This window comes from Candoia aspera, chromosome 2 (assembly GCF_035149785.1).
Source record: "Candoia aspera isolate rCanAsp1 chromosome 2, rCanAsp1.hap2, whole genome shotgun sequence".
NCBI lineage: Eukaryota > Metazoa > Chordata > Lepidosauria > Squamata > Boidae > Candoia > Candoia aspera.
In genome coordinates, this window is record NC_086154.1 from 206087093 (window position 1) to 206100635 (window position 13543).

Genomic DNA, 13543 nt, shown 5'->3' on the forward strand with positions numbered 1-13543 from the left:
ATATGAATATTTGGAAAGGCTTCAGGGTTATATCGGTTCATTATGCTACAAAACCCGTTCACCAAACCACACAGAAAAAGAGCAGAATTTTGGAAATACAATAAACTGTTAACCATGCTTTCAACAATCCTTTGGGCTTGATGTAAATTATCCTCATTTTGGTAAAACTAATGATCCATCAGCATTAACAATTATAGTGAGAATGCAGGATCTCTTCCCCTATCAAAAGTATATGTTTGAATTCAAAATAATTCTTTGTTGATTTGGAACACCTCTGTTTTGTAGGAGCAGAAAATGTTATCTCAGTCTCAGGCTAAGGTTAATTTGCTCCCTTGAGATACTATTAGGAACTCTGGGTAAACAGAGGTCTGATAATAAAACTTGGAGAGGTTTACTAAACCAGCACCTGATATAATAAATGTTATAAAAGTGCGTGTTAGGTCTGAATAAAACAGCAGTTCCATCAAACTCTATTAACTATTTGTGGAAGATCTTGCAAAGGTCTTAAATTATTATTATTGTTTCAATTTGTATCTCACCTATCTGCCTAGAGGACACTCAAGGTGACTAATAATAAAACGCATGACTAGTAAACAGATATTTTAACTGTTAATAAGATTTTAAAGTGGGGGCCTAGCACAATTCCCAAAGAAGTGTATTCTGTACCTTCAATTAACACAAAATAAGGCCTTCTCCCATGAGGTCAACAAATACACTTTGGAAAATGAAGTTATCTCTTAGATAGGCCTACCAATCTTTTGAAAGACCACTGAATATTTTTTCAATATGTCTACTGGTTTTCCAGAAGACCAGTATACCCACGGACATAAGTGTTACAAAGGGAGGTATCTCCTCACAAATGCGCTATTTGGTTTTTCTGACAGGTCAAGCCAAAATGGCCATGAAGTGGCCTGGGGGCTGGAGCCAATGAAAACTGGAAACCTGAAGCTAGAGGCCTGCAGACTGTAATTCCTGACATAAAACAGCATTTAATTTACAATAACTCCTTGTAAGTCTTTACAAGACACCAGGATACACATGTCCAGAGCCTGTGTGTAGATATTGAATCCCTCATTTCAAACAAAAAGCCTTTTACAAATTTGCTGCATTCCAATACTTCCCAGCCATATGAGCTGGGAATTATGGGTGCTAATGTCTAATAAATATAGAAGCATGCTTACAAAATGATGCATTATCTACCAGTTGCTCCTCCAACAAAAATGACTACAATTTATTAAACATCTGTAGCATATCAAGATTAGCCTTTTCATCAAATAATCAAGTAAAATATGTATTTGCTGTTTAATAGTTCTCAAGGGAGCATCTGTAATCGTGTTATAATTATTTAATTGCCAAAATAAACAAGCAGAACCTATTTTGTGGAAATCTGCTCTATTTACAATTAACATCATGCTTACAGTCATAAATATTTTAGTCTTATAAGAAGCCTTTTGTTAACAGTGTCCCCACACGCTTTTGTTGTATAACGTACAGCAATCCACACTTTCTCTTAGAAACATGTTGGATGATTTGGTTTTGTTTTCCTATAGAGAAAACAGGATAGCTTTCACTCTCTAGGGCCTTCTCTAAATCCCTAGATGATATTAGCTTTGCATCGTACATAAATAAACTGCACTGTATACCATTACCAGACTGTTAGAAAATACAGTACAAGATGCAGAAGGCTCCTATAGCCACAAATTATTTCTTTCTTATGCATATGTTATGTATGTTCCCTGGGGACTGAACTCTTGTTTTAATCTCAACAACTGTCTGTAGTAGGGTGGGCTGAGAGATAAAGACTGGCCTAAAATTACCCATGAACTTTGTGCTGATGTGGGGACTTGAACCTGGTCTTTCTGTTCCCAGACTAAAATTCAGTCTTTTCTCATGTGGCACCTGCCAGATGTTCAGGGACAGTAATCTCAGAGTTCCCAGCTGCCAACCTCCCAGTGACTATACTATAGAAACAGGGACCTGCATCTGTAGGCCCTTCCACCTGAATGTGTCTGCTTCTAATCTGTGCCATTCTCAAAGGGGCACTTGCTTGACAACCAAAGCAAATCTTGGCATTTTCAGCCTTTTGGCCACTGCAGATGGAGGGGCTTCCCTTGAGGGATTGTAAAATGGGAAGTTTAAGATAACAGGTGTCTGGAGAAATATCAGGCATATCTTTAATAAGGTCTGTAATCAGTTTAGGAAATCAAAGGATTTGAACAATTATATTGGGAGTGTATACCTGTGTCTCTTCTTAAGACTCCGTTATTGACCATCATAGATGGAGCTTTCTAGGGTTGGGGTCAAAAGCATTAGAAGGATGCAAGGTCATCTACATTGGTTTCACCCAGTTAAGGCAATGCTCATTTACCTGGACATACAGGTACACTTTCTATCCGTGAATGCTTGTGTCTATCTGTAGTGGGGAGCAGCTGACCCTTTAAATCACAAACCAGCCTTACGAGCCCAGAGGTAGTCACCTGAACCCTGAGAGCCAAAAGTGGAAGTGAGGATCTGGTTGGGAAGGAAAGAGTGGTGGCAGAAAGGGGACCTGTTTTCCAGTCACTGCCCCTAGGCAAGGGCTAGGGTTATCTCAGAACCAGAGTACCTGAAAGGGGGGTGGGGGTGGAATTGACAGATTCACATGATTTTGCAGTTTTTCATTGCTCTAGGCCAGCCCCTAGCCAGGGTCCTTCTCATTGTTCCGAATTTTCATCCAATGTGGTTATGCTGGTTGCGGTTTGTATTCCAATATACCAGAGCAGCTGGCTGAAGAAAACTCCTACAAAGGTTATTGAGCTATTTGTCCTTGAGGCACGGAGGTGCTGGCGAAGTACAACGAAAAAGGAGAAAGGCGTCCTGTTCACTATGGGGATACAAACTTTAGCTCTGCTTCTAATAACCTTCCTCCCTTCCCTCCCACCCACCCTTTACAGGACTGAGTGACTGAGTCGCCTGACACCATGGGATCTTGGATGCAACACTTGTCGCTCCGTCTTCTCAACAGAGACACGCCCCGTCGTGGTGCAATCGGGTCTGGGGAATATTACTGAAAAAAAAGCGAGCTTTTCCAGCGTTCCTCTAAGTCTGGCTTTCGGGGTCTATTTTTAGAGGCGTTCACTCCATTTATGGCTCAGGCAAACAAATTCGATGGTAACCTCACAATCCTTTAATCCCGCTCATCGGATTTAATAATCTTGTGAGCCCGGCGTTCATCTTCTTTCCCTGCAGCGCTTCTCCTGCCTGCGCGTATGTCCGCCAGACGCCGAGTTTTTTTCCAGGGCGGTTCTAGGCAGAGATCGGATCCGAAGACCCCTGTTGTTGACTTCGCCCCGCGCCTGGAGTCGCCTCCCAAGGCGCTTTTGTGAGGGAACAGCCTCCTTTTGGAGCAAGCAGTAGCGAAAAAAAGACGGTGCCGATTTTTCCCGCTCCTCCAGAAAAGCCGTCGGGGAAAGTTGTCCAGTGGGTGTTCTGCGAGGGGTCGACGTAGCAATTTCAAGGTCGGCCGACGTGCGGGTGGCTCCTTCCTTCCTACATAGCTCCTCCAGGCGCCCGTAAACCGTATCCTCCGGCCGCCCGCCCGCCCTCAGGATGGTGGACTTGTTCAGCGGGCGGACCCTCGTAAACCTGGAGGGCAGCTCCGTGGACCCAGAGCAAGCGTTAGAAAACAAAATCGTGGGCTTGTACTTTTCGGCCGCCTGGTGCTCCCTCTGCAGGGACTTCACTCCCATTCTGTGCGATTTCTACAGCAAATTGATGGAGGTCGTCCCTCATCCGGCCCCTTTCCAGATCGTGTTCATCTCGTCCGACCGCAGCTGCGAAGAGATGGCGAGCTATATGTACAAGATGGACCCGGGCTGGCTGGCCTTGCCCTTCCACGACCCCTTTAAGCAGTGAGTATGAGGAGAATGGTTGGTGCTTGCAAGCTGAGGAAAAGGGTTCTTCTTTCCCTCCTTCCCCCCCACCCCTTCAGTCATTTGCTAGAATTGAACAGGCAACGTTACAATCAGCTCCCCCGGTTTGGCGCCCTCCAGAGGACTTGGTCTACAAGTCCCATAATTTGACTGTTTTGATGGGGAGTTATGGGAGTTGAAGCCTAGCCCATTCTAAGAGTACGAGAATAGGCACTTTGATAAAAACACATGAGATGCGTTCAGGAAGGGAGCAGGGGAGCTCTGGCCAAAGTGCTTTGAAGGGCTGGCTGCTCTTCAGAAGTTCTGGTCCAGCATTTAACCCTTTACTGATCACACCAACTCTTCACCTATCCCTTCTATTCATGTACCCCTTCTTTCCTCTTCCTGTGGGCTGATAACCCTAAGGGATCTAAAGTTTTCCAATTTAAAAAAGAAGAAGAAAGAGCCCATACCAGGGCATGTTTCTGTCTCCACTGGTGTAGCATCCTTATTCAGAAACGAATAGGTGTGTTGTGGGACACTTATTTTATGATTCTTTTAAATGCCTAAACATTTGCACACCTGTGCCTTTGTAATGAATGTCTCCCCAAAGTGCTGAAGGGGAAGAGAAGAAGAGGTATGCCACTATTGGCCAGAGTTTAATTATCTCCCCTTCAGATTTAACTCTTCTGCTGGAATGGTTCAGGAAAATAATAGAAAAAGGTTAAAAATAGGCACTGAAGAAAGAAGCCAGGATGCCCTAGGCACTTTAACCAGTAAGCACCCATTACTTTCAGGCAATCATATAACTCTCCTGGTTAGTCAAGTCATTAACATTAGCGCAAAGATTTTACATTGCTATGCGGAGAGTTATTTTGCTGGCAGGTACGGCAGAAAGCTTGCAATCGGAATGATTAATTTCACCCTAGTGCAAAATCTTATCAGAGATAATAGCTCCTGAACTCCTTTTAGCGTCCAGATTTTCCTGCAGTCTGGGATACATTTTGAAGCTGCAGCAAGTTCACAGCAGGCAATCAACCCTGAAGTGCCTTTATTTGGCTCACTGTTCATTCGTAAATAAATGGGCATGTAAACAATAGCATGGAAAATTCTCTCTGGATACAGTTCACCATTCCATGTAGCCTGATTCCCCTGTTCACTTGCAGTGGGCTTAATTCTTCATGAGATTACATTTACCAGTTCTCATCACCTCATAATGGTACACTGATGCTTTTCTTGCCTGCTTTTAAAAGTACTACCCAGACTTTCCTTTGCCCCACCAGTATGGATACAGTAAGATGAAGGAGGTTGCCTGAGAAGTGATAAGCCTAAGCAGAGAACAACTGAATTCATTGTTTTCTCAACCCCAACACTTGAATTTTTACCCTAAACTAGCTGCTTCCTCAGAGAAGCTCATCTGGCACCAAATGTAATTATCTTTAATCATTGGTTGAAAACATTTTTATATATCCAGTCATATATATATACATACACACACACACACACACACACACTGTATGTATATATATACATATATATATATGTTTGTGTGTGTGTGTGTGTGTGTTTATATCTATATCTATATCAATATATCAGATTTTAACTCTTGTGATAAAAGTATTTTTTTAATCATTTGAACCAAATTGTAACATTGTTTGGAATTTTTCTATGTAGTCAGTTAATTTTATTTTTTAATTATTGAGTATTCAGAAATGTAAAGGAAAAAAGGATACAAAAAAAGAAAAAAACACAAGCAAACAGAGAAAGGGGAGGAGGAAAGGCCCAATATATATTATAATGTATATAGAAAAAAGCATATAGAAAAAAGCTCAGTTTTAAAACAGTATTAAAACTTGGAGTAATCTTAATCACTCTTTAGTTAACATCAATAGAGTTCCTAAGAATATCCAATTCATATAATTAATCCAAGACTACAAATCTTTCTTTCCATTAGAAAAGAGCAATCTTTTTGGTTATGACCGATACTGAATAAATCCATACTCCTTCATATAAAATGGGATATTAGTGCAGCAAAACCATATCATACGCATAAATTATTGTAACATTATTTTAGACTTTAGCATAATGAACCAAACAGTCAATCCCTTTAAAACATTTTCTGAGGTATCTACTAAAACATAAAAGAACATTTTGATGAATTAATCTCATTTTAAGGTCATAAGAAAAAATACTTAATGTTCTTTAAGACTCTTAATCATTGATTTGCTACTACAGGTATTCCAACTTTTTGTTATAAGGTTCTTATATCCACTTTAACAGTACTGTACTCTAAAAAATCCTAAAGATTAAGAATTGTTCACAACACATTTTAGTGCTGATAGTAACTCAGTAGTTTTAGATATTGTTAATGCATCTAGACCAAATTGTGAAGTCAAAAGATATTTTAATTGAATATATTACCAGTTCCTTTTGCAGTTACTCAGATTTGATGGGCAACTGCTAATCTAAATTAGTAATATTTCTATTAATCCATGATTTTTTAAAAAAAAGATTAACCTGCAATTTTCAGACTGTTGTTGTCCCAAATATGAATTTATTGTGTAAATAAGGGTCAAAATAATACTTCCTTCCCAACATCTTCCAAATATGCCATGCAGCTTTAACACCAGAAATAAGTAATATCCTGACTAAAAAAGGAACAAGCCAGCTGTCATAATGTCAAATAAATCCCATAATAAACTTCTAATTGTGCTCAGAATGGCTTTTGGACAGATTACATAGAGTCCATAGAGAAATAGAAGACAAAATAAATGCTGAAAGCAGGAAGTTAACATCCCTGAGATCATATGGTAATTGCCAGCTCAAGTCATTGGCCAAGTCTTGAATAAATATTGGATGGTATGGGTTTTTATAAGGAAGAGATAATATGACTTGAGACAATTGTGACCTTTCAGAGGGATCAGCTGGCTATATTTGCAACCAATTGAAAGAGGCCTTTCAGTTGGTTGCAAATATAGCCAATATTTGCCACCAAAGATTTTGGTAGTGATGAGAAGGAAGGGAAGATGGGATGATATAGCAAGAAGTTGGGCTGTTACACAGGAAAGGTGATGGACAACTTTGTGGTGGTCTCTTCTTCCAGCCCCACATCTTCAATCCTGGGTCTAGAAGGCTGGATTGCTGGTAACTGCTCTCCAGTTACTGTTAGTAAATGTCAGATCCATTTGTAATAAGACCATGTTTATCCATGACTTGGTGATGGATGAACAGGTGGACCTGTATCTATTATGTATTACTGAAGCTTGATTGGGCAAGAGGGGATGTTGCCCTCTTAGAAATGTGCCCTTCCATATTTCAGCTCTTGCAGCAGCTATGATGTCAACACAGGGAAGGGGTATGACAGTTAGAGAAAACTTAGCTCTGACTAGTGGCCCTGGTCTTGAGCTTGCAGGCCTTCATGGCAACCATGGGACTATTCCAAGTGTTCTCAGGCCCATTTCATATAGACGAACATACAGCTATATGCAAAACTTTAGGTGCCCCTGATCAAATTGTAAGTTTCAATAAATCTCTCAAAAGCTTACACAACCTTTACTTGATGCATAATTAAATATGACAACATTTTGCAAATTAGCATGCATAGTTATTATTTATAGTTGTTTTTGGATTCAAAACAAGGAAACAGTGAATATGTCAGAGGTGAAAATTTGGAAATCCTTTCAATCAGTATTTTGTAACACCACCTGTGGCAGAAATAACAGCTTCCAAACATTTCCTGTAGCCAACTAAGAATCTTTCTGTTACTGCTTTTGGAAGTGTTCTCTTATAGCTCAGAAATATTCTTAAGTCTTCTTGCATATACTGCCTGATTAAAATTTCCCTGAAGATTTTCAGTAATATTTAAGGCTGGGGACTGAGAGGCCCATTCTCAAATCTTTATGGTTTGGAAGTAAAATTCAGATCATTATCTTTCTGAAACATTTAATCTCTTTTCAGCTTTAATTCTTTATTGACTGTGGGACATTAGCTTGAAGACCAAGATAAATTTCTGCTAGGACTGCCCCCAAACTGGTCAGATTTGCTAAATAGATCCAATAGTTCACTGCAAATAAGCTGCTGAAACATTTAGCTGACAATGGAGTAGATATTCACAGATCCACAGTACAGTATTTCTTACAACAGTGATTTGTGTTGGACAGCTGTCCACAGAATTCTTTTCTCCAACTTAATTACAAAATTCATTGTCTCCAGGATGTACAAGAAAGCCTTGATGAGTCTGAAACATTTTGGAACAAACTGCTTTGGACTGATTAAATAACAATTGAACCATTTGTGTACAACCTTTCAAGACATATTTGGGGAAACAAAGGTGAAACATTTGAAGAAAATAACACATTGCTAACCATTAAGCACTGGGGTGGCTTGATTATACTTTAGGTTGTGCAGATGAAAGAAGAATGGACTCAACTAAATGTCAACTTATCCTAGCAAAGCAATGTCCTACAGTAAGAGAAAAAAAATTGAAGCTGAAAAGAAATTTGATATTTCTTTAAGATAACAATCCAAAACATGCATCCAGATCAGCCATGAAGTATTGACAGGAAGTAATACAATATGTAATCATTAAGACAGGTATGGGATGGGGATCACATAGTTCTTATAAGGCTGAAACACAGCAGGAAGACAGACTTACAAACTACTACATTATTTTAAATGTTATACAATGAAAAAACAATTGCTTTGTAGGGAGTATAAAGAAACAAGAGAACTAGGTAAAACTAGTACAATTGAAAAAATATTTAACCAGTGGTAACAAAAAGGGAAATATAATATAGAAGGAAGGAGTAAAAAAAAGAAAGGAAATTGAATGAACAAATAATTGAGGAAGGATCAGAAATAGTTTACAGGAGGGAGTGCTGTAACATGCAGAGCCTGGACAACAGGTGAGATTACAATGAACGTGCATATATACATCAATTTATCTTTCCATGGTCTTGTACCTATCCAAAAGATTGCCAGTGGGATGATCAATAAAAAGAGACACTTTGATTTGGGAAGAGATGTATGTTTGTTCATTTTGGGATCCAGTATACCCCCCCCTCCAGATTTTGTTGAAAATATATTAACATATATAAGTTTAATTATTTTCCTTTTTTTTTTGGACACATAGCGTATTTTCCAGGATGCTGAGTTCCTGAATTAGTTATTAGAGAAGAAGTTCCACAGGAGATTCTGAATTGGAGATACAAAATTAAGAAATACCCATCTCAGTTTGAGGGACTTAAAATGACCACAAATTGTCCTATTCTGTGCTTGGATCTGGTTTTGCACTGAAAGCCTTTTGCTACTCCTGAGTTGAAGTGGTCCTCACGCATCCTTGAGTTGGCTAGAAACCTATATCAGTATGAAATTTGCTGTCCTCATTTCTAATCCCAGTCATGCTTCTGTTGTCTCTGTTTCAAATCCAACCCAAGTTACCTGATTTCCCTTCAAAATAATGCGTGACAAAGCTAATAGATTTTAGACATTTTGAGTTTGCCCCTGTAAGGCTGCAGAATAAGGAAGAAGATGCCACTTTAACACTGATTCTTATTCATGGACAAGGAGCTAGATGAAGACAATGTCATGGGGAGAGAGCAGAAAAAAAGATCTTTCTGCCAGTTATGGACAAATGGTGAAAGGCCTGATGGTTCATCTACTTATATGCGCATAGTGTAGCCAGTTTTTTCTCTTTTTCTTTACAGTGAATTGAAGAAGAAATACAACATAACAGCCATTCCCAAACTTGTGATTGTTAAACAAACTGGAGAAGTCATTACAGATAAAGGGAGAAAACAGATTCGTGAGAGAGGGCTCAACTGCTTCCAGAACTGGCTTGAAGGGGCTGATATCTTTCAGAATTTTTGTAGCTGAACAATTTGCAGACTTAAACAAAACAAGATCTTTGCTACACTGTTTTTACCTACAACTAGCCTAAGAGGGGAAATCACATTCTCTTTTTTTAATGTTGATTTGCTTAATTTTGAATTCTACATGGCTGGAATAATTAAACATATCTGAGCCTTCTATAAATTTGCCTTTCTATATTTTTCTATTTATATTTTTATTACATAGAAGATAATAAAAGTAGTCTTAATATTATTGAATAATTTGATAAAACGGCTGTTATAATAGATCTATATTTAGCTCTTGAAAAGAGTGCTATCTCAAATCTATGCAAGCACTTTATTTTTGCAAAGACTAAAACTTTATAAAGTAAACTTAATAATTCTTGATGTGATCTTTTTGCATGTGGGTTTAAAATGTATATACTAGTATAATAGAATTTGTTTTAATAAATTTATAGTTTATCTGTCTGCCTTTTGTGCAACAAACAATTGAAAAGGAAAGTGGGTGGTTCTTTGTCTAATGCTGTCACTTGCTAATTCTTAATGTTTGGGATGTAGCTACTCTGGATCATAAAATCAGTTGCATTCTTCTATTTGCAAGATTTTCATTCTCTTTATCCAACTGGGTACTGTCCAGATTTATTGGGTTAGATTTATCACCTCAATGCAGTGTGATCATTGACCAGATTGAGGAAGGCTGCATTAGATGTTTGTATTATTGATGGAATTCAGGTAGATGGTAGCATCTAGGTAACCTTGATTAATGTGGAAAAGTTAACAGGGTTGGGCCTGGTTTTAACTGTTTGCACTTGGGATGTGTGAGGCCAATGAGAATAGGTTATAGGGTAGGGGTACTGCTACAAAATGCAACTTTAGCCATTTTTCTCATCTGTAGAAGTCAAGGCTTAAAGCCACTCCTACTGAAGAAATAGTTAGAAGCACACAGAAGTTTGTTTCCAGCTTATTTAACTAGGGCAGGAATGGGAAATCTTTTAAACATTCAGAGCCTCGCACGGTGCTCTGTGTGCTTCGTTGTTCATGCAAACCCCAGTTCTCATACTGTTCATATTCCATTTACATGATTGCTTTACATAATACACATGCAAAACAAACCATTCAGACTAGAGACATGCAGGTTTAAATGGCTTGGAGAAACAGCAAGCAATTAACCTTCACAGACTGCCAGTTGTATATCTTGCAGAAATATGGCTGTATAACAGCTCCCTCTTTCTTACAACTGGCTTTGGGAGGTTACATTAGTGTTAATGCTCTTGTAAAATTCATATCTGATGTTGCTGCTGGCATTCAGGATGACTGAATAAAACCCTTATGTCTAGAAATGCATGCCTAAGGGTTTTTAAGTTCCTTGAAATGCTACAGTTCTGAAGTAAAACTAATACGTTTAAGCATTCTCCAAAAGCAATAAAATTGTAACTAAGGAAGATGGATCTTTTTAGATGGTAATTATCAGCATCTAGGTAAAGGTTGCTTTGACTCACAGAAAAACATGCCCTATTAGAGTGAAAGATTCACATTTTTTTTCTTTTGACAACTTTTATATTACTAATTGCTTTTTAAATTCCTCTTGGTTTCAAAAGCAGCGTGCCATACAGCATCAAGGACTATTGACCAAAGAAAATAAATCTAAAGTCCTTACTTTATTTTAACTCCCTGAACTAATGTTATAATTTCTATGGAGCTGATCTGTGTCAAAATCTTTTACCATCACAGAAATAATGTGAAAGATCCCATAGGTTTCTAGTCCTGTGATACCTTATCTGAGATAAAAGTAATGTTTCCTTTGAGTCAAGTCCACATCCATGTAGTTCCCTTGACAACAGTGTTGGAATGGTTGCTATTGCCTTCTGAGGTGTGTGTGTGTGTTTTAATGTTTATACTAGCCAAAATCCCTAACACTTTCTCATGGTCTCCCATTTAAGTACTAAGTCCAGCTGTGCTTAGTTTTTTGAGATCAGCCAAGATTAACTAGGGACTCTCAGCTTTTACTTTAATCCTACCCTAAACAAAATAATGATAGAGAGAAACAAATGAATACAGAACAACAAGAATTCAGAGCACAGAAACAGAATTCAGTCCCAAAAATTCATCAACCACAGTAGAATGTTGAGAATGCAGGATAGTTTAGCTTTGCAGAATTTGCAAAATTCAACATGCAATTAATTATCATGTGATTTTCCATGTGACTGACAGAATCTTTAGTATTCGTGATTAACATGAAACTGAAGGGTTGTAGAGACTCTGGTATCAGTATATCATTATTATCCTTCTCAGGTCCAGTTTTGCTCATGGCATGGATGGAACTGCCTGCACGATTCTTGTGGACAGAATTATTTCTTCTGGCTTGCGTTCATCTCATCTGTAATGCATAATGATTCCCTATTATCCCTGCCAGCAACAGCAATAGCAACCAAAGTCAAGAAATGAGAGCTCAGAAGCTGAATGTGATCACATTGCAGCAGAAAAAAAAAATCACTGCTACACTTTAAATGAGCAAGCAGAACTCAGCTTTTGCATTCAACGTGGGATTTCTGTAGCTACACTAGCCTTGTGCTTACTGTAATATGTACATACATAATGACTTCAATTTATATCCCACCTTTATATTCATCGGGAATATCCAAAGAGGGGTCCAAAAATCAAAATGGTGGTCTTGACTGCAGTTGAAGCTGCTTTTTCACATGTGCTGTGGCCACAAACTTGACTTTTTGATCCTAGCTGGATGCCCCTGGTATCCATAGAAAACTCAACATGGCTAACAGCAATCAGGAAACAAATTGAAGCATAAGAAAAGAGCTTTTAAAAAGTTGAACTTAAGTTAAAAGCCGTGAAATTCTGGGAGAAGACAGAGCATTGCTTTAAAAAGTTATAGAAAGTGCTCCTTTTGTGTTGTCATACACTGCGAATGGAACCTGAAGCACTACTCAACTCTTATTTGTGTGTGTGTATATATATGTGTGTGTGTGTATGTGTATATAATCTGTTCAATCATGTCCGATTCTCAGAGACTGCCTGGATAAGTCCCTGCAGTTTTCTTTGCAAGGTTTTTCAGCAGTGGTTTGCCATTGCCTCTTTCCTAGGGCTGAGAGAAAGTGACTGGCCCAAGGTCACCCAGTTGCCTAACCCACACACATAGGCACACAGAAACACCACCCATTTTTAGATAAGATTCATTGGTTTTTGTTACTTGCAGGATAGTGACTGGCCAGCTTTAAGCATTAAAAAGGGTTAATTCAGGCAGATATTTGAGCAAAGTAGAGTTAAAGCTGAGGTTTTCCCTCATTTTGTGGGCAGCTGCAGGTCCTCTGCTTGTCAAGCTAAAGACAAATATACAGCTGACTGAGGGAAAGATTTATTGTAGTCATCTTTCTCCTTGTTTCATGAGGTAATATATATAATACAAATGTCTTGGATATAAAACAAGTTTACGATTATTTTTTTTGGCTTTAAAAATGACAGATGCTTTTCTGAGGGGGCATAAAAGCCAGAATGAAGAGGTTGCTATGGAAAATACCCCCTTCCATAAACTGAAGCATATTAGGCTGTTTTAACAACATGTATATGTTAAATGATCTGAAAAAGGCAGCTCCGGTCTTCTGGGGCAAGCAAAGGATACAGTGAGACTAAAAAATTAACTGTTTTTATTGCAGCATATCAGAGTTTACTTCCCACTTTTTTAAGTACAGAAATTCACATCAATTCTTAAGATCAAGCTACAGGAAGAGAATCCAAGCATAAAGCTGTCAAGACATATAGGAGACTAAAAAGATAAATTGTAGGGTAATC

The 13543-nt window shown here is 38.4% G+C and overlaps 1 protein-coding gene across 1 annotated transcript; it reads left to right on the top strand.

Moving 5' to 3' along the window:
• Nucleotides 1–2980: 2980 nt before the first annotated feature.
• NXNL2 (nucleoredoxin like 2) lies at nt 2981–9923 on the top strand. The gene is made up of 2 exons (XM_063296718.1): nt 2981–3890; nt 9596–9923. The coding sequence occupies exons 1-2, from the start codon at nt 3589–3591 to the stop codon at nt 9762–9764; spliced, it is 471 nt and encodes a 156-aa protein (XP_063152788.1). The 5' UTR covers nt 2981–3588; the 3' UTR covers nt 9765–9923.
• Nucleotides 9924–13543: the final 3620 nt, after the last annotated feature.

Excerpts from the sequence above, each read along its gene's own strand:
- NXNL2 (XM_063296718.1), top strand. The coding sequence starts at position 3,589 with ATGGTGGACTTGTTCAGCGGGCGGACCCTCGTAAACCTGGAGGGCAGC. Across the intron at positions 3,891-9,595 it reads TTCCACGACCCCTTTAAGCA|TGAATTGAAGAAGAAATACA; the intron begins GTGAGTATGAGG and ends TTTTCTTTACAG.